Source organism: Carcharodon carcharias (genome assembly GCF_017639515.1).
Source record: "Carcharodon carcharias isolate sCarCar2 chromosome 27 unlocalized genomic scaffold, sCarCar2.pri SUPER_27_unloc_1, whole genome shotgun sequence".
NCBI lineage: Eukaryota > Metazoa > Chordata > Chondrichthyes > Lamniformes > Lamnidae > Carcharodon > Carcharodon carcharias.
This window is the reverse complement of record NW_024470624.1, coordinates 7,157,617-7,178,002: the sequence shown is the minus strand read 5'-3', so window position 1 is coordinate 7,178,002 and position 20,386 is coordinate 7,157,617. Positions and strand designations below refer to the sequence as shown.

Below are 20,386 nucleotides of genomic sequence, written 5' to 3'. Positions count from 1 at the left end.
CTTTCGAGGAAGAGAGTCCCGAAAGGCTCACCCGACCCTCTGAGCGAAAAGATTTCCCCCTCGTCGTCTCCGTCCAAAAAGATGGGCGACCACCCCCCGCCGCCCCCCCCCCCCACCTTAATCCCAACAAGAGGAAAGGTCCCCTCTCCGCGTCCACCCTGTCGCGGCCCCTCGGGATCTTAAGGCTTCAATCGAGTCGCCCCCCCCTTGCTCTTCCGAGTTCCGCTTTGTCCCGCGTGAGGAAAGAGGCGCCGATCGATTGGCAAGTCGAACCTGATTGGCTGAGGTGTTGCCGCTGGAGAACGCTCCAGGGAACTGTTGAGCCCCCCCCCCACCCCACCCCCACCCCCCCCCCCCCCCCTTGCTTTTGCTTTTTGTTTGATCCTCTATAACACACAAAAGCCTGGCCACGCTCCTGCTGCCTGCGGAGCATACGTCCCCACGCAGGTACATGCACTCCCTTTGAAATTGGGCATTCTTGCAGCTGTCCCGATGAGCGCCAGACGAGAAGCTTCGACAGCCCGTCTCCCATTTTGTCCCTCCGCAACACCCAAGCGCCCGAATGAGCGGGCGATTCAACGCCAGCTCGGCCTCCCCCGGCCACCCCTGGGAGGGCTGCTTTACCCCGCCAGGCGGGCATAAACGACGGCAGGAGGTCAAAGGCCGGGGATGGGGTGGATGGCCCTGGGATTATGGAACAACCCCCCCCCACCCCCCACCCCCACACCCCCACCCCCCAAACCCTGCCCCTCCTTACTCGCCATCCTTTCCTTGGGTCAAAGGGAACAGCTCCCAAGGGCCCCCGCGATTGTGGGAATGGGAGAGAGAGAGAGAGAGAGAATGCCCTGTAGATGGGCTCCTTCTCCCTCCAGCCCCGGGCAGCCCATCTCTGGCCCGCTGAGGGCCTCAGGCCCGGCCTGGCTGAAATATACCAGGCTGAGAGGGTTAAAAAAAAATACACACGTGTATGTTTTTTTATTTGTTCTTGGGTTGAGAGGAAGTGGGCCTCTCTGACAGGCCCCAACATTTGTTGCCCCCATCCCCCTAATTGCCCCCTGGAGAATGTGGTGGTGGGTGAGCCGCCTTCTCGAGCCGCTGCAGTCCCTGTGGTGTAGATACACCCACCGTGCTGTTAGGGAGGGAGTTCCCAGGATTTTTGACCCGGCGACAGTGAAGGGACGGCCGATATATTCCCAAGTCGGGATGGTCAGTGCGGCTCGGAGGGGGAACTTCCGGGTGGTGGTGTTCCCCGTGCGTCTGCTGCCCTCGTCCTTCCAGACGGTAGCGGTCGTGGGTTTGGAAGGTGCTGTCGAAGGAACCTCGGTGAGTTGCTGCAGTGCATCTTGTAGATGGTACACACGCTGCTGCCGCTGTGCGTCGGTGGTGGGGGGAGTGAATGTTGGTGGATGGGGTGCCGATCGAGCGGGGGCAGCTTTGTCCTGGACGGTGTCGAACTTCTCGAGTGTTGTGGGAGCCGCACTCATCCAGGCAAGAGGGGGGAGTGTCTCATCACACTCCTGACTTGTGCCTTGTAGATGGTGGACAGGCTTTGGGGGGGAATCAGGAGGTGAGTTGGTCTCCGCAGCTTCTGACCCGCTCTTGTAGCCCCAGTGTTTATATGGCTGGTCCAGTTCAGTTTCTGGCCAGTGGTGACCCTGGATGTGGACAAGGTGCATAGTTTGAACTTCTATTTCCTCAAAACTGGAGAGCTGAAGGGTGATCTAACTTAGGGGTTTAAGGTGATTGAAGGACTCAATAAGGTGGAGAGAGAGAGAGAGGAACTATTTCCTCTGGTGTGTGAAAGTGCAGGTGAAGACAGCTGAACATTAAAATTTGAACCAGGAACCCATTCTGGAAACAAAGGGTTGTGGAAATCTGGAACTCTCTCCCTCAACATGCTGTTGAGACAAGGGGGCGTGGGGGGGTGTGAATTGAAGATTTCGAAGCAGACACTGAGACAATTTTGCTGGGTGAGGGTCTTAAGGGATATAGAAGGTAGATGGAGTTAAGCTACAGATCGACCATGAACACGGTGAAAGGCTCGAGAGGTTGAATGGCCTCCTCCTGTTTCCTGTGTAACAGGTTCGGAGGGGGCTGAATGGCCTTTTCCTGTTCCTTTGTAACAGGCTCAAAGGGGCTGAATGGCCTCCTTCTGTTCCTGGGTAACAGGCTCGAGGGGGCTAAATGGCCTCCTCCTGTCCCTGTGTAACAGGCTCGATGGGGCTGAATGGCCTCCTCCTGTTCCCTGTCTAACAGGCTCGAGGGGGAGGGCTGAATGGCCTCTCCTGTTCTGGCGTAACAGGCTCGAGGGGGCTGAATGACCTCCTCCTGTGTAACAGGCTCGAGGGGGCTGAATGGCCTCCTCCTGTTCCTGTGTAACAGGCTCGAGGGGGCTGAATGGCCTCCTTCTGTTCCTGTGTAACAGGCCTGAGGGGGCTGAATAGCCTCCTCCTGTTCCCTGTGTCACAGGCTCGAGGGGGCTGAATGGCCTCATCCTGTTCCTGTGTAACAGGCTCGAGGGGGCTGAATGGCCTCCTCCTGTTCCTGTGTAACAGGCTCGAGAGGGGCTGAATGGTCTCCTCCTGTTCCTGTGTAACAGACTCGAGGGGGTTGAATGGCCTCCTCCTGTTCCTGTGTAACAGGCTCAAGGGGCTGAATGGCCTCCTCCTGTTCCTGTGTAACAGGCTCAAGGGGCTGAATGGCCTCCTCCTGTTCCCTGTGTAACCCCATCCACTTTCTCTTGTACTTTACCCCTTCAAAACCAGCGGTGGGGGCCACTTGCAGCCCCACTGCTGCCCGCACCTTCGGGAGTTATTGGGGAGAAGGTGGCCTCAAAGTGATGTCACTGGACTAACAAGCCAGAGACCCCGGGCTAATGCTCTTGGGGGGTGAAACACAGGTTCAAATCCCACCCTCGGCAGCTGGTGGAATTTAAATTCAAATCCATAAATCATGGAATTTTTCAGAGAAGGTTCGCTCGGCCGATTCCCGGGATGAAGGTGGGGGGTGTGGGGGGGTTTGTCTCATGGGGAAAGGTTGAGCAGGTTGGGGGCCGGTACTCATTGGGGTTTAGAAGAACGAGAGGGGATCTTATTGAGACAGATAAGATCCTGAGGGGGGGTTGGGGGGGTGTAGAGAGGGGGTTTGACAGGGTGGATGCTGAGAGGGTGTTTCCCCCTCGTGGGGGGGGGAATCTAGAACGAGGGGAGGGGGCACAGTTTAAAAATGTGTGGGAGTGGGGTCTCCCATTGAAGAGGGAGACGAGGAGGAATTTCTTCCCCCGGGGGGCGAGGGTTGGGGGGGGGGGGGGGGGGGAGGTCAGTCTGTGGGATTCTCTCCCCCCCCCCCGACACAGAGAGCGGCGGAGGCCGGGTCACTGAATATATCCGAGGCCGAGTTAGACAGAGTTTCGATCGACGAGGGGAGTCGAGGGTTATGGGGGGACGGTGGGAGGGGAGGAGAGGGCAGGTGAGGGAGGGAGAGAGGGAAGGGAGACGAGGGGAGGGCAGGTGAGGGAGGGAGAGAGGGGAGGGAGGGAGGGGAGGGGATGGGGGCAGGTGAGGGAGGGAGAGAGGGAAGGGAGACGAGGGGAGGGCAGGTGAGGGAGGGAGAGAGGGGAGGGCAGGTGAGAGAGAGGGAGGGGAGGGCAGGTGAGGGAGGGAGAGAGGGGAGGGCAGGTGAGAGAGAGGGAGGGGAGGGCAGGTGAGGGAGGGGAGATGAGGGAGGGGGAGGGAGGGAGGGAGGGGAGGGGATGGGGCAGGTGAGGGAGGGAGAGAGGGGAGGGGAGGTGAGGGAGGACAGGTGAGAGAGGGGAGGGCGAAGGAGGGGAGGGGAGTGAGGGGGAGGAGAGGGCAGGTGAGGGAGGGTGAGGGAGGAGGGACAGGCAGGAAAGTGGAGTCGAGGCCCCAATCAGCTCAGGTGCCAACTTATCGAATGGGGGGGTGGGGGGGGGGAGGTGGAAACAGGCTCGATGGGCTGAATGGCCACGTTTGAAGGGGGCAGCGTAGAGGGAGCTCCTGATTCTTGAGCCCTGGTGGGTTCTTGACGTGGGCGCAACCCTCGCGGCCATTCCCCCCCTGCTGCCCCCACCCCAAATACACCACTGCCTCCCCGGGGTGGGGGGGGGAGGGTGAGGAGGAGGGCGCCCCCTAGCTCACGGGCTGGGTTTACTGCGCTCGACAGGCAAGGGAGGGGCGCGGAAGCCGGGGCCTCGCCCCTCCCTGATGGCTCGGACGAGGCTAACGTGTGTTTTTCTCCCCCCCCCACTCCAGAAGGCGGCCAAGGCCGGGGCCGTGGACCGGCTGACGGACACCTCCAAGTTCACCGGGTCGCACAAGGAGCGTTTCGACCAGAGCGGCCGTGGCCGAGGCAAGGCCGGCCGGGAGAACCTGGTGGAGCACACGGGCTTCGTGGCCGCCTACAAGGGCAAGGGGACCTACGATCAGAAGGTCAAAGGCTCCAAGTGATCGGGCGGGGCCTTCCCCTCCCCTCCCATCTCCCACCAACACCTTCCAGGCACCACCACCACCCCCCCCAACTTCCTGGCACCACCACCACCCCCCCCAACTTCCTGGCACCACCACCACCCCCCCCAACTTCCTGGCACCACCACCACCCCCCCCAACTTCCTGGCACCACCACACCCCCAACTTCCTGGCACCACCACCACCCCCCTCAACTTCCTGGCACCACCACCACCTCCCTCACCCTCCTGACACCACCACCTCTCCCACCTTCCTGGCACCACCACTGCCCCATCTTCCTGGCACCACCACCCCCCCCAACTTCCTGGCACCACCACCCCCCCCCCAACTTCCTGGCACCACCACCACCCCCCTCAACTTCCTGGCACTACCACCACCCCCCTCAACTTCCTGGCACCACCACCGCCCCCACCTTTCTGGCACCACCACCGTCCCACCTTCCTGGCACCACCACCTCCCTCACCCTCCTGACACCACCACCTCTCCCACCTTCCTGGCACCACCACTGCCCCATCTTCCTGGCACCACTACCCCCCCCAACTTCCTGGCACCACCACCCCCCCCAACTTCCTGGCACCACCACTGCCCCACCTTCCTGGCACCACCACCCCCCCCCCCCAACTTCCTGGCACCACCACTGCCCCATCTTCCTGGCACCACCACCCCCCCAAACTTCCTGGCACCACCACTGCCCCATCTTCCTGGCACCACCACCTCTCCCACCTTCCTGGCACCACCACCCCCCCCCAACTTCCTGGCACCACCACTGCCCCATCTTCCTGGCACCACCACCACTGCCCCATCTTCCTGGCACCACCACTGCCCCACCTTCCTGGCACCACCACTGCCCCATCTTCCTGGCACCACCACCACCCCCCAACCCCATCTTCCTGGCACCACTACCTCTTCCACCTTCCTGGCACCACCACCACCACCCCACACCCCCCCCGACGCTCCTGCCGCCACTGACGCCAGACTAACCGCTCAAAGCATCCGCCGTCCGCTCTCCGTAAACGCCGGGTCCGCTTGAAAGACCGGCCAACGCTCCTCGGGCAACAAGGCGATGGGGAAGTCGGGGCTGACGTCAAGTGTCTCGTCCGATGGCGTTCGTTGTTCCTCGGGCTGGCGTGGGCGAGACGGGCCGAGTGGCCTCTCCTCCTGGGCTGCGGCTCTGATGGGCCGGAAGCCGCTTCCCGGCATTAATCCCGAAGGCGCGTCAGCAGACCTTCTCCGCCCCACCCCCTCCATCACCCCCTCCCCCTGCCACCGGCATCTCTCTCTGTCGCCCCCTTCTCAGTTCCGAACCCTGCCCCTTCACCCCTCCCCCCTCCCCCCTCCACCCACCGTCTCGCTCTGTCTTCATCCTGACTAAGCAAGGCCCCCGTACGCCGCACTCACCTGAGACAGGACAGGTCCTCACCTGCCCCCACCACCCCCTTTTCTGCCCCTGGGTTTCGTGTCGAAGGCAGGGAGGGGACACGATGGCCATCGCTTCCCCTCCCCCACCACTCCCGGCAGCCGGACTCAGCCGCGTCCGAGGTCAGTCACCTCACACCAACAGGTCACTCGGTTGTTGAGCGGAATAGACATGTCCATCCTGGGGTAGTATAGGGGGAGCTTTACTCTGTATCTAACCCTGTGCTGTACCTGTCCTGGGAGAGTTTGATGGGGACAGAGTAGAGGGAGATTTACTCTGTATCTAACCCCGTGCTGTACCTGTCCTGGGAGTGTTTGATGGGGACAGTGTGGAGGGAGTTTTACTCTGTATCTAACCCCGTGCTGTACCTGTCCTGGGAGTGTTTGATGGGGACGGTATAGAGGGAGATTTACTCTGTATCTAACCCCGTGCTGTACCTGTCCTGGGAGTGTTTGATGGGGACGGTATAGAGGGAGATTTACTCTGTATCTAACCCCGTGCTGTACCTGTCCTGGGAGTGTTTGATGGGGACGGTATAGAGGGAGATTTACTCTGTATCTAACCCCGTGCTGTACCTGTCCTGGGAGTGTTTGATGGGGACGGTATAGAGGGAGATTTACTCTGTATCTAACCCCGTGCTGTACCTGTCCTGGGAGTGTTTGATGGGGACGGTATAGAGGGAGATTTACTCTGTATCTAACCCCGTGCTGTACCTGTCCTGGGAGTGTTTGATGGGGACAGTGTAGAGGGAGATTTACTCTGTATCTAACCCCTTGCTGTACCTGTCCTGGGAGTGTTTGATGGGGACAGTGTAGAGGGAGCTTTACTCTGTATCTAACCCCGTGCTGTACCTGTCCTGGGAGTGTTTGATGGGGACAGTGTAGAGGGAGATTTACTCTGTATCTAACCCCGTGCTGTACCTGTCCTGGGAGTGTTTGATGGGGACAACGTAGAAGGAGCTCTACTATGCATCTAACCCTATGCTGTGTCCGTCGCTACAATGCTGACAAGGTCATTTTGACATGTGCCATTTCTATTTCCTGGAAAACATCATCGTCCTGGGATTTCTTTCGGTGCACTTTTGGGAATTTCCTGCCTTGCAAATTCAGACAAAATGGGGTAGGGAGTGGATTGGTTTGGGGGTGGGGTGGAGGAAGCGGTGATGGAGTGTGGAGCGCGGGGCAGTAGCCTTCTCCTTTTAAATCCAAAGCCGGGTGCTTGAAACCGACAAAGCAGGACTGTTCCTGCGCATCTGAGTCACCCAACGCTTCAGGCGACCGACTCTCATTGGCCTCATTCCTGGAGATTTAATCACCCGGTGGCCCACCTGGGGTTCGCCAATCCCTTTGGAAGAGTTACAGGTTAATCACCGGGGACCCAGAAACCCAGGAGGAAAAGTTGCCACTCTTTTTAAAAAGTACACCCCCAAAATTGCTGCATGCTTTTGTTCAGGGCTAACAAATATCTCACATGGTGGCAGCGGGACAATGGCCAGTCTTGACCAGGTGGCTGACAGGCCGTCTGGTGGTGTACTGTGGAGTCTATTCACTTTGCCACCAGCACCATGAAGGAAGTCCGCCACCTCGATGGATGTGTTGGGCCATCTGACAGTGGGGTGGTTGGGGTGGTGGTGGTGCGGGAGGGGGGGTCGTGACTTCTGGCTGCTCAGAGGCAGGAGGAGGCCAGGCGAGGGAACATCCGTGAGTTGAGCTCCAGCCCGAGCCGGCAATCCTACTCTCTCCTCCGGAAATCCCACCCAGTCAACCGGCCCTGTCCCACCACAATGCTTTTATTTTTCTAAATCAAAGATAAATTAAAGACGTTGAGAGAGAGTCAGGGCAAGTAACTCGTAACTCTTTCTCAGGTTTGATTTACTAGGTTTTATTCTGCCCTCCCTGTCGCAGTGTGTCCAAGGAATTAACCTTCCAACATTCACTCCCCCCACCACCGACGCACAGTAGCAGCAGTGTGTACACCATCTACAAGATGCACCGCAGCAACTCACCGAGGCTCCTTCGACAGCACCTTCCAAACCCACGACCGCTACCGTCTAGAAGTACGAGGGCAGCAGACGCACGGGGAACACCCCCACCTTGAAGTTCCCCTCCGAGCCGCACTCGCCATCCCGATTTGGGAATATATCGGCCGTTCCTTCACTGTCGCCGGGTCAAAATCCTGGGAACTCCTTTCCTAACAGCACGGTGGGTGTACCTACACCACAAGGACTGCAGCGGCTCAAGAAGGCAGCTCACCCACCACCACCTTCTCGAGGGGGCAATTAGGGGGATGGGGCAATAACGCTGGGCCCGGTCCAGCGACGCCCACACTCACCGCACCCCCCCCCACCCCCCCCCCCAAACCGTGCAAGAATGATAACTGAGGCTGCAGGGCGGACCCTGCCGACACTCCGGCCGGGATCTTCCGGTCCCGTCCCGTGGTCGGGAATCAGGGGGATTTCCGGCTGCGAGGCGGGAGGGACCCGGAACGCCACCGCCGCCTCCATCTTGACGGGGTAGGCCTGTCTGTCTGAAATACCCCTCCCCCTGAGCATGGTGGGAGGGGAGGGGGGGGGGCTGTGCCCATCGGGCAGGTGGTTCGGCCCATCTGGTTTGTGCGTGTGTTTTCCACACGCCGGCCTCTCCTGCTGCCCCTCACCCCATCACCTTAACCCTTTCGCACCGCCCCCCCCCACCCCCACCCCCCCCTTCCTGGGGACCTACCCCCTGGGCCTTCACCCACCGCTGGTGAAGTTCCACAGTCCCGCCGTTCTCTGGGTAAAGCAGTTGCTCCTGGGTTCCCGGCCGGACTTGTCTGGGGCTACCTTCTGCCTGCGGTGGAGTCTGGTCGATCGAGACCCTCCGTTCTAAAGACCTTTCGCCTCCTCTTCTCCCTCCGGAGGGGAGAGCCACCGCCCCCCTTCAGCCTTCCCCGGTACCCGTACCCTCTTGGTCCTGGGAACTTCCTGGCACACCTTTCTCGCGCCCTTTTTTGTTGGAGGAAAGGGGCTGGACTCTGGCCGGGGGTGGGGGGAGGTGGGGCAAAGGAGGGGTAGATGCTGGGTGGAGGAGGAGGGGGAGATGGAGGGTGGAGGAGGGGTAGATGGGGGTGAATGAGGGGGAGATGGAGGGTGGAGGAGGGGGAGATGGAGGATGGAGGAGGTGGAGATGGAGGGTGGAGGAGGTGGAGATGGAGGGTGGAGGAGGGGGAGATGGAGGATGGAGGTGGGGAGATGGAGGGTGGAGGAGGGGGAGATGGAGGGTCGAGGAGGGGGAGATGCGGGCGGAGGAGGGGGAGATGCTGGGTGGAGGAGGAGTGGGAGATGGAGGGTTGGAGGAGGGGAGATGGAGGATGGAGGAGGGGGAGATGCGGGCGGAGGAAGGGGCGATGCTGGGTGGAGGAGGAAGGGGAGATGGAGGGTGGGGGAGGGGGAGATGCGGGCGGAGGAGGGGGAGATGCGGGCGGAGGAGGGGGAGATGCTGGGTGGAGGAGGAGGGGGAGATGGAGGGTGGAGGAGGGGGAGATGGGGGGGTGCAGGAGGGGGAGATGCGGGCGGAGGAGGGGGAGATGCTGGGTGAAGGAGGAGGGGGAGATGGAGGGTTGGAGGAGGGGGAGATGGAGGGTGGAGGAGGGGGAGATGCGGGCGGAGGAGGGGGAGATGGAGGAGGGGGAGATGGGGTGGAGGAGGGGGAGATGCGGGCAGAGGAGGGGGAGATGCTGGGTGAAGGAGGAGGGGGAGATGCGGGCAGAGGGGGGGAGATGCTGGGTGGAGGAGGAGGGGGAGATGGAGGGTGGAGGAGGGGGAGATGCGGGCAGAGGAGGGGGAGATGCTGGGTGGAGGAGGAGGGGGAGATGGAGGGTGGAGGAGGGGGAGATGGGGGTGGAGGAGGGGGAGATGCGGGCGGAGGTGGGGGAGATGCTAGGTGGAGGAGGAGGGGGAGATGGAGGGTTGGAGGAGGGGGAGATGGAGGGTGGAGGAGGGGGAGATGGAGGAGGGGGAGATGGGGTGGAGGAGGGGGAGATGGAAGGTTGGAGGAGGGGGAGATGGAGGGTGGAGGAGGGGGAGATGCGGGCAGAGGGGTGGAGATGCTGGGTGGAGGAGGAGGGGGAGATGGAGGGTGGAGGAGGGGGAGATGGAGGGTGGAGGAGGGGGAGATGGAGGATGGAGGAGGGAGAGATGCGGGCAGAGGAGGGGGGGATGCTGGGTGGAGGAGGAGGGGGAGATGGAGGGTGGAGGAGGGGGAGATGGGGGGTGGAGGAGGGAGAGATGCGGGCAGAGGAGGGGGAGATGCTGGGTGGAGGAGGTGGGGGAGATGGAGGGTGGAGCAGGGGGAGATGGAGGGTGGAGGAGGGGGAGATGGAGGATGGAGGGGGGGAGATGGAGGGTGGAGGAGGGGGAGATGGAGGGTGGAGGAGGGGGAGATGGAGGATGGTGGAGGGGGAGATGGAGGGTGGAGGGGGAGATGCGGGCGGAGGTGGGGGAGATGCTGGGTGGAGGAGGAGGGGGAGATGGAGGGTGGGAGAGGGGGAGATGCGGGCGGAGGAGGGGGAGATGCGGGCGGAGGAGGGGGAGATGCTGGGTGGAGGAGGAGGGGGAGATGGAGGGTGGAAGAGGGGGAGATGGGGGGGTGCAGGAGGGGGAGATGCGGGCGGAGGAGGGGGAGATGCTGGGTGAAGGAGGAGGGGGAGATGGAGGGTTGGAGGAGGGGGAGATGGAGGGTGGAGGAGGGGGAGATGCGGGCGGAGGAGGGGGAGATGGAGGAGGGGGAGATGGGGTGGAGGAGGGGGAGATGCGGGCAGAGGAGGGGGAGATGCTGGGTGAAGGAGGAGGGGGAGATGTGGGCAGAGGGGGGGAGATGCTGGGTGGAGGAGGAGGGGGAGATGGAGGGTGGAGGAGGGAGAGATGCGGGCAGAGGAGGGGGAGATGCTGGGTGGAGGAGGAGGGGGAGATGGAGGGTGGAGGAGGGGGAGATGGGGGTGGAGGAGGGGGAGATGCGGGCGGAGGAGGGGGAGATGCTAGGTGGAGGAGGAGGGGGAGATGGAGGGTTGGAGGAGGGGGAGATGGAGGGTGGAGGAGGGGGAGATGGGGTGGAGGAGGGGGAGATGCGGGCAGAGGGGTGGAGATGCTGGGTGGAGGAGGAGGGGGAGATGGAGGGTGGAGGAGGGAGAGATGCGGGCAGAGGAGGGGGAGATGCTGGGTGGAGGAGGAGGGGGAGATGGAGGGTGGAGGAGGGGGAGATGGGGGGTGGAGGAGGGGGAGATGCAGGTGGAGGAGGGGGAGATGCTGGGTGGAGGAGGAGGGGCAGATGGAGGGTGGAGGAGGGAGAGATGCGGGCAGAGGAGGGGGTGATGCTGGGTGGAGGAGGGGGAGATGGAGGGTGGAGGAGGGGGAGATGGGGGGTGGAGGAGGGAGAGATGCGGGCAGAGGAGGGGGAGATGCTGGGTGGAGGAGGAGGGGGAGATGGAGGGTGGAGGAGGGGGAGATGGAGGGTGGAGGATGGGGAGATGGAGGATGGGGGGGAGATGGAGGGTGGAGGAGGGGGAGATGGAGGGTGGAGGAGGGGGAGGTGGAGGATGGAGGAGGGGGAGATGGAGGGTGGAGGGGGAGATGCGGGCGGAGGTGGGGGAGATGCTGGGTGGAGGAGGAGTGGGAGATGGAGGGTGGAGGAGGGGGACATGGTGGAGGGGGAGATGGGGTGGAGGAGGGGGAGATGCTGGGTGAAGGAGGAGGGGTAGATGGAGGGTGGAGGAGGGGGAGATGCGGGCGGAGGAGGGGGAGATGCTGGGTGGAGGAGGAGGGGGAGATGGAGGGTTGGAGGCGCGGAGATGGAGGATGGAGGAGGGGGAGATGCAGGCGGAGGAGGGGGAGATGCTGGGTGGAGGAGGAAGGGGAGATGGAGGGTTGGAGGAGGGGGAGATGGAGGGTGGTGGAGGGGGAGATGGAGGAGGGGGAAGGGGAGATGCTGGGTGGAGGAGGGAGAGATGGAGGGTTGGAGGAGGGGGAGATGGGGGTGGAGGAGGGGGAGACGCGGGCGGAGGAGGGGGAGTTGCTGGGTGGAGGAGGAGGGGGAGATGGAGGGTTGGAGGAGGGGGAGATGGAGGGTGGAGGAGGGGGAGATGCGGGCGGAGGAGGGGGAGATGCTGGGTGACGGAGGAGGGGGAGATGGAGGGTGGAGGAGGGGGAGATGGAGGAGGGGGAGATGGGGTGGAGGAGGGGGAGAGGCGGGCAGAGGAGGGGGAGATGCTGGGTGAAGGAGGAGGGGGAGATGCGGGCACAGGAGGGGAGATGCTGGGTGGAGGAGGAGGGGGCGATGGAGAGTGGAGGAGGGGGAGATGCGGGCAGAGGAGGGGGAGATGCTGGGTGGAGGAGGAGGCGGAGATGGAGGGTGGAGGAGGGGGAGATGGAGGGTGGAGGAGGAGGGGAGATGGAAGGTGGAGGAGGGGGAAATGGAGGGTGGAGGAGGGGGGAGATGGAGGAGGGGGAGATGGGGTGGAGATGCTGGGTGGAGGAGGGGGAGATGGGGGCAGAGCAGGGGAAGATGGGGTTTGAGGAGGGAGAGATGGGGGTTGGGGTAGGGGTAGATGGGAGTGAAGGAGGGGGTGATGCGGGGTGGAGGAGGGGGAGGGGCAGAGAAGGGGGAGATGGGGTTTGAGGAGGGAGAGATGGGGTTTGAGATGGGGGTTGGGGTAGGGGTAGATGGGGGTGAAGGAGGGGGCGATGCGGGGTGGAGGTGATGTGGGGTGGAGGAGGGGGAGATGGGGTTGGAGGGGGGAGATGGAGTGTGGAAGAGGGGGAGATGGAGTGCAGATGCTGGGTGGAGGAGGGGGAGATGCTGGGTGGAGGAGGAGGGAGAGATGGGGGTTGGGGTAGGGGTAGATGGGGGTGAAAGAGGGGGCGATGGGGTGAAGGAGGGTGAGATGAGGCTGGAGGAGGGGGAGATGCGGGCGGCAAAAGTGGAGATGAGGGCAGAGGAGGGGTAGGTGGGGGTGGAAGGGGGTGAGGGGCGGCGAAAATGACAAACACTTAACCCCTTTTCTCCTTCCCCCCCACCTTACCCCACTCAACAACTGAAGCCTCCCCCTCTTCCTCACTCAACCCAAACTCCACCCAAATTTTAACCCTGGATGGGGGGGTAAGAGAAGTTCTGAGGCATTACAATGGGGTCACACCGGGAAAGAAATTTGGGAACCGCGGGGCTCGAGTTAGTGGTTCAAACCCTCGGTGCTGCGGACGCCCAACATAATGTTTCCGTTCGCGTTGGCCTTCCAGTTCTACCCCTCCAGAATGCCTTAAAGTTCAATGTGCCTTCGACGGGGTGCAGCACCCTCTGCGATACTTGGCAAAGGTGCACGGCCAGGGTTACAGCCCCATCGCATACCGGGTGATCCTGGGCCTGGAGCCGGAGGTGGGCAGTGCCGGACCAAGAGCACGCTGCGTGGGGCGGGTGGGTGTGATGGGTGGTGCTGAGGGGTGCATTCCTCGCTGCTATTTCGGGGCCACCTGGATGACGAGACCCCCCTCCAAATCTTCTTCGCGCCACCCCCTCCGCCGGTAGAGACCCCGATCGAAGAGTAGGGCTCTTCCGCTCTGGCCGACGATTGGTATACTTCAATGAGCGTAATATTGGGCGGAGGGTGGGTGTAATAGGCTAGCATTTAGGTAAGAGTGATCATAACGTAATGTGGCTGAAAGTGGTTATGGAAAGGGGCAAAGACAAATCAAAGGTGAAAATGCCCCAAATAACACCACCCCCCCCACACCACACCACACTGCCCCAACCCCCACCCCAGCCTCTGGGCTAGGGGTCACCCCAGATGTGGTGAAGACAGAGGATGCAAACCGACTGGCGAGGGAAGAGGCGGCTGAAGATTGAAGGCGGTGAAGGCTCCCTCTCTCAGACGAAGGGCTGGGTGGGGCAGGAGGTCAGAAACTGTCCTTCTATCCTCTGGGGTCCACCCCAGAGGGAGGGGATGAAGGGTCGTCCCTCTTGCTCTCTCTCTCTCTCTCTCTTTTTCTCGTGGGTTGGGCTGTGGATTTGGACTTTTGCTCTCCGGGTCAGGAGAAGCTCTAGTCACCAGGGATGCTAGGCAAAAAATCTGCACTCCGGCCGGTACCATTAGCCTTTCACGAGCGAGACGCCAAGGCACTGCATGTAAAGCTTTCTGAAGAATAAAAGCCAATTAATTCATCTTCTCTGCTTTGTGTGCTGAATTCCTCAGGAGTTCTTTGGTTTTGCAGTGACCTTAATTAAGGGGCTGTGTTTATTTTATCCCTTGTTTTGTGAATTTAGTTTATTTGGTTGACCCTAAAAAAGAGAATTCCTCAGGGGCCATCTTTGCTGTTCCAAGAGGGGTCCCCAACGCAAACGGACTCAGGAGGGGCTGGCTGCACTCACTCACGAGGATCGAAGGAGCAGACGCCGCACTTCAGCAAGGGGAGGGGTGCGGAAAAGATTCACCGGGATGAGTTTCTCCTCACGTCCCTGTCGCCCATAACTGCCCTCCCCGCTCTCAACCCTTTCACGAGCAGGGGTGGTGGGTGGGGAGGGCGGAAGGTTTCTCCGTCTCTGCTCCGTCCAGCTACCTCGCGGCTTTGAACACCTCCATCGAACCTCCTCCCCGCCTCCTCCGAAGAAAGCGGTCCCAGCCCAGCAACGACTCTTACCATCTGGAAGGGCGAGGGCAGCAGACGCACGGGGAACCACCGCCACCCGGGAGCTCCCCCTCCGAGCCGCTCGTCATCCCGACTTGGGACTACATTGGCCGTCCCTTCACTGTTGCTGGGTCAACTTCCTCCCTGACAGCATGGTGGGTGTACCTGCACCACAGGGGACTGCAGCAGCTCAAGAAGGCGGCTCACCACCACCTTTTTAAGGGGCAATCGTGGGATGGGCAACAAATGCTGGGCCCGGCCAGCGGCGCCCACATCCGGTGAACGAATAATGACCAAAAATCAATTTGGGGAACCTGATTCGCACAGCGAGTGGTAAGGATCTGGAACGCGCTGACTCAGAGAGTGGGGCAGGCGAGGCAGTTTCAGGGGTGGGTGAGGCAGATTGAGTCACGCCTTTCAAAGGGTAGAGTAGTTGCGAGGCTACAGAGAAGGTTGACCAGACTCTCACCAGGCATGGGCAGCCTGTCGTATGTGGGAAAGTTGGACAGGCCGGGCTTGTATCCGCTGGAGTTTAGAAGAGTGAGAGGTGACTCGATTGAAACCTTTAAGATCCTGAGGGGGTCTTGACAGGGTGGATGTGGAGAGGACGTTATCTCTTGTGGGAGAATCTAGAACTTGGTTGGGGAGGGGGGGGGGGCGGTCACTGTTTAAAAATATTGGGGTCGCCCATTTAGGACGGAGAAGAGGAGAAATTCTTTCTCTCAGAGGGCGGCGAGTCTTTGGAAATCTCTTCCTCGAAAGGCGGTGGGAGCGGAGTCATGGAATATTTTTAAGGCAGAGCTTCTTGATGAGCGACGGGGGCGGGTTAAAGGTGGAAGGTTAAAGGGGGTGGGGGGGGGGGTCAGCAGGAACGTAGGGCCGAGGTTACAAATCAGATCGGCCACCATCTCGTTGAATGGCGGAGCAGGCCGGAGGGGCCGAATGTCCTCCTCCTGCTCCCAACTCGTATGCTTGCATGAAGGGGCGGGGGGAAGCGGGACTCGTTCAGTAGATCTTGTAGAGAGCTGGCATGGATCCGGTGGGTGAATGGCCTCCACCCAGTGGCTGTAGCCGTTCCATGATTCGATGTTGCAAGTTTGGTGTCCCTACGCGGGGCGCGGTGTCAGGAGAGCGAGGGCCGCAATTGCTTTGCGCTCCCCGCTGGGTTAGAGAGGAGGATGAGGTGGGGATGGGCAGTTAGCTGAGGTTCCCCCTCCCATCGCCATCTCCCCCTCCCCTCCCCTTCCCCCACCATCAATCCCGTTGGAAACCTCGCGTGCCGAAACATCACCAACATGTAGCCTTGAACTCGGGTTACGAGGATATATTCGGGCGGGCACCCAAAATCTCGGTGGCAAGAGGGCCGGCTTTGAGGAGCGTCTCGAAGGAGGGGAGGGGGAGGGGGAGGCGGAGGCGGAGGGGGCTCCAGGGAGGGAATCCCAGAACTCGGGGAGGGAGGAAGCAGGGGCGCTCAAGCCGCCGGGATTGGAGGAGCGTGGAGATCTCGGGAGGGTTGTGGGGAGATTGCAGGGGTTCGGTAGGGAGGGGAAGGGAAGGGAAGGACACTGGGCGGGTGGGTAAAGCCATGGAGGGATTTGAAAACAAGGGTGAGGACTTTAAGAGGGAGCAGTTGCTGGAATCATGGCTCCTGGGCAGGGTTGGGGTAGGTTTCAACGTCCACAGGATTCAAATGGCCTCCCTGATGTTTACTGCTGTGCTGGTGTCTCTTCAGCCGCCCACCAGCAATCGGCCTGTGCGCTCAGGCAAGGAGGGGAGGATTTGAGGGGAGAGAGAGAGGGGGAGAAAGCTTGTTCCGGCGGCTGCACTGGGGTGAAAGGGGACGTGCCTGGTGCTATATCGTTGAAAGATCAACATTTCACTTGGCACATTAACGAGAAGCTCTCTTCACCCAGTTACCCTGTCTGCTTCCTTCATCCCTCCACCCCCACCCCATATCTCAACACCACCTCATCCCTCAACCCCCGCCCCATATCTCAACACCACCGCATCCCTCAAAAACTCACCCTATATCTCAACACCACCTCATCCCTCAATCCCCGCCCCATATCTCAACACCACCGCATCCCTCAAAAACTCACCCTATATCTCAACACCACCTCATCCCTCAATCCCCGCCCCATATCTCAACACCACCGCATCCCTCAAAAACTCACCCTATATCTCAACACCACCTCATCCCTCAATCCCCGCCCCATATCTCAACACCACCGCATCCCTCAAAAACTCACCCTATATCTCAACACCACCTCATCCCTCAATCCCCGCCCCATATCTCAACACCACCGCATCCCTCAAAAACTCACCCTATATCTCAACATCTCCTCATCCTTCAACTCCACCCCATATCTCAACCTCATCCCTCAAACCCTACCCCATATCTCAACACCACCTCATCCCTCAAAAACCCACCCTATATCTCAGCACTGCCTCATCCCTCAAACCTTACCCCATATCTCAACACCACCTCAGCCCTCAACCCCTGCCCCATATCTCAACATCGCCTCATCCCTCAAACCCTACCCTATATCTCAACACCACCGCATCCCTCAAAAACTCACCCTATATCTCAACACTTCCTCATCCCTCAACCCCCACCCCATATCTCAACACCGCCTCATCCCTCAAACCCTACCCCATATCTCAACACCACCTCATCCCTCAAACCCCACCCCATGCCTCAACACCGCCTCATCGCTCAAACCCTACCCCATATCTCAACACCGCCTCAACCCTCAACCCCCGCCCCATATCTCAACACCACCTCATCCCTCAAAAACCCACCCTGTATCTCAACATCACCTCATCCTTCAACTCCACCCCATATCTCAACACCGCCTCATCCCTCAAACCCTACCCCATATCTCAACATCTCCTCATCCCTCAAACCCAACCCCATATCTCAACACCACCTCATCCCTCAACACATACCCCATATCTCAACACCACCTCATCCCTCAACCTCATCCCCGCACCATTGCTGAACACCACCTCATCCCTCAACCCCAGTTCATCCCTCAATACCACCTCATCCCATAATCCCCACCCCATATCTCAAAAGCGCCACAACCCTCAACCCCCACCCCATATCTCACCATCTCATCCCTTAACCCCCACTCCATATATCAACACCGCCTCAACCCTCACCCCATATCTCAACACCGCCTTAACCCCAAATCTCAATACCGCCTCAACCCTCAACCTCCACTCCATATCCCAACACCACCTCATCCTTCAAACACCCACCCCATATCTCAACAGCGCCTCATCCCTTAACCCACACCCCATAGATGAACTCCACATCATCCCTCAACCCCAACCCCATCTCTCAACCGCCATCCCATATCCCAACAACTCATCCCTCAAATACTACCCCCATATCTCAACACAACCTTATCCCTCAACCCCTGCCCTATATCTCAACATCGCCTCATCCCTCAACGCCACCTCATCCCTCAACCCCCGCCCCTTATCTCAACACCACCTAATCCCTCAACCCCCACTCCATATTTCAACACCAACTCATCCCTCAAACCCCCATTGCATATCTCAACATGGCCTCATCCCTCAACTCCCACCCCATATCTCAACATGACCTCATTCCACAACGCCCACCCCATATCTCAATCCCACTTCAAACCTCAACCCACCTCATCCTTCAACCCCCAACCCATATCCCCAAATCACCTCTTCCCTCAACCCCCACCCCATATCTCAACACAAGCTCCCCCCTCAAGCCCCCACGACATATCTCAACCCCACTTCAAACCTCAAACCCACCTCATCCTTCAACCCCCAACTCATATCCCAAAATCACCTCTTCCCTCAACCCCCACCCCATATCTCAACACCACCTCATCCCTCAACCCCCATCCCATATGTCAACACAACCTCATCCCTCAACCCCTGCCCCATATCTCAACACCAACTCATCCCTCAACGCCCAACCCATATCCCAAAATCACCTCTTCCCTCAACCCCACCCCATATCTCAACACCACCTCATACCTCAGCCCCCATCCCATATCACAACCCCACCTCATCCCTCAAAACACCACCCCATATCTCAACACCTCATCCCTCAGCCCCCACCCCATATCTCAACCCCACCTCATCCCTCACCACATAATCTCAACACCACCTCAGCCCTCAAACCCCACCTCAGCCCTCAACCCCACTTCAAACCTCAACCCCACCTCATCTTTCTACCCCCAACCCATATCCCAAAACCACCTCATCGCTCAAATACCCACCCCATATCTCAACAGCACCTCATCTCTCAATGCCACCGCATCCCTCAACCCCCGCCCCATATCTCAAGACCACCTCATCCATCAACCTCATCCCTGCCCCAAAACTCAACACCACCTCATCACTGAATCCCATCTCATCCCTCAACACCACATCGTCCCTTAAACCCCAACCTATATCTCAACAGCGCCACATCCCTCATACCCCCACCCCATATCTCAACACCGCCTCATCCCTCAACTCCCACCCCATATCTCAACACCAGCTTATCCCTCATACCCCACATCTCAACCTCCACCCCAAATTGCAAGGCCACCTCATTCCTCAACCCCCCCCATATCTCAACACCACATCATCCCTCAACCTCATACAATAACTCAACCCAACCACATCCCTCAACCCCACCTCATCCCTCAACCCCAAATCTGTCCTCAACCCCAAATCTGCTCTCAACCCCCTACCAATTTTGCAACACCGCCACATCCTTCAATCCCCACCACATTCTCAACACCGCCTCATCCCTCAATCCCTCCTCATATCTCACCACTGCCTCATCCCTCAAGCCCATATCTCGACACAGCCTCATCCCTGAATCCCTGCCCCCTATCTCAACACTACCTCAACACACAACACCCACCCCATATCTCAACCCAACCCCATATCTCCACACCACCTCATCCCTCAACTCCCACCCCATATCTCAACACCGCCTCATCACTCAGTGCACATCCCTTATCTCAACACCACCACATTCCTCAACCCCCACCACAAATCTCAACACCACCTCATCCCTCAATCCCCACCCCATATATCAAACCCACCTCTTCCCTCAACACCTGCCCCATACCTCAACACTGCCTCATCCCTCAATCCTCCAACACATATCTTAACACTGCCTCATCCCTCAACCCCATCCCATATCTCAACACCAACTCATCCCTTAACTGCCACCCCATATCTCAAAACTGCCTCATCCCTCAACCCCTACCACCGATATCTCATCCCCACCACATACCTCAGCCCGCACCCCATATCTCAAACCCACCTCATCCTCAGCCTCGACACCATATCTCAACACACCCTCATCCCTCAATTCCCGCCCCATATCTCAAACACACCTCATCCCTCAACGCTCGCCCCATATCTCAACACAACCTCATCCCTCAACCCCCGCCCCATATCTTAACACCGCCTCATCCCTCAACGCCCACCCGATATCTTAACACCGTCAAAACGCTCAAACCCCACACCATTTCTCAACACAACCTCATCCCTCAACCCCCGCCCCATATCTCAATACCGCCTCATCCCTCAACACCTGCCCCATATCTCAGCACCACCTTATACCTCAACACCCGCCCCATATCTCAACAGCACATCATCCCACAGCCCCCACCCTCAATATCAACACAACCTCATCCCTCACCCCATATCTCAACACCGCCTCATCATTCAACGCACACCCCATATCTCAACACCACCACATTCCTCAACCCCCACCACAAATCTCACCACCTCACCCCTCAACCCCCACACCATATATCAAACCCACCTCTTCCCTCAACA

General features: G+C 59.7%; 1 protein-coding gene across 1 annotated transcript in view; it reads left to right on the top strand.

The window, feature by feature from the left end:
• Positions 1-4,554, top strand: part of LOC121273740 (tubulin polymerization-promoting protein family member 3-like) — a 34,524-nt gene extending 29,970 nt beyond the window's left edge. The window contains exon 4 of the mRNA XM_041180898.1: positions 4,272-4,554. Coding sequence (XP_041036832.1) covers positions 4,272-4,466 — 195 coding nt within the window. The 3' untranslated portion in view covers positions 4,467-4,554. The remainder of the gene's footprint in view (positions 1-4,271) is intronic.
• The last annotated feature ends 15,832 nt before the right edge of the window (positions 4,555-20,386 follow it).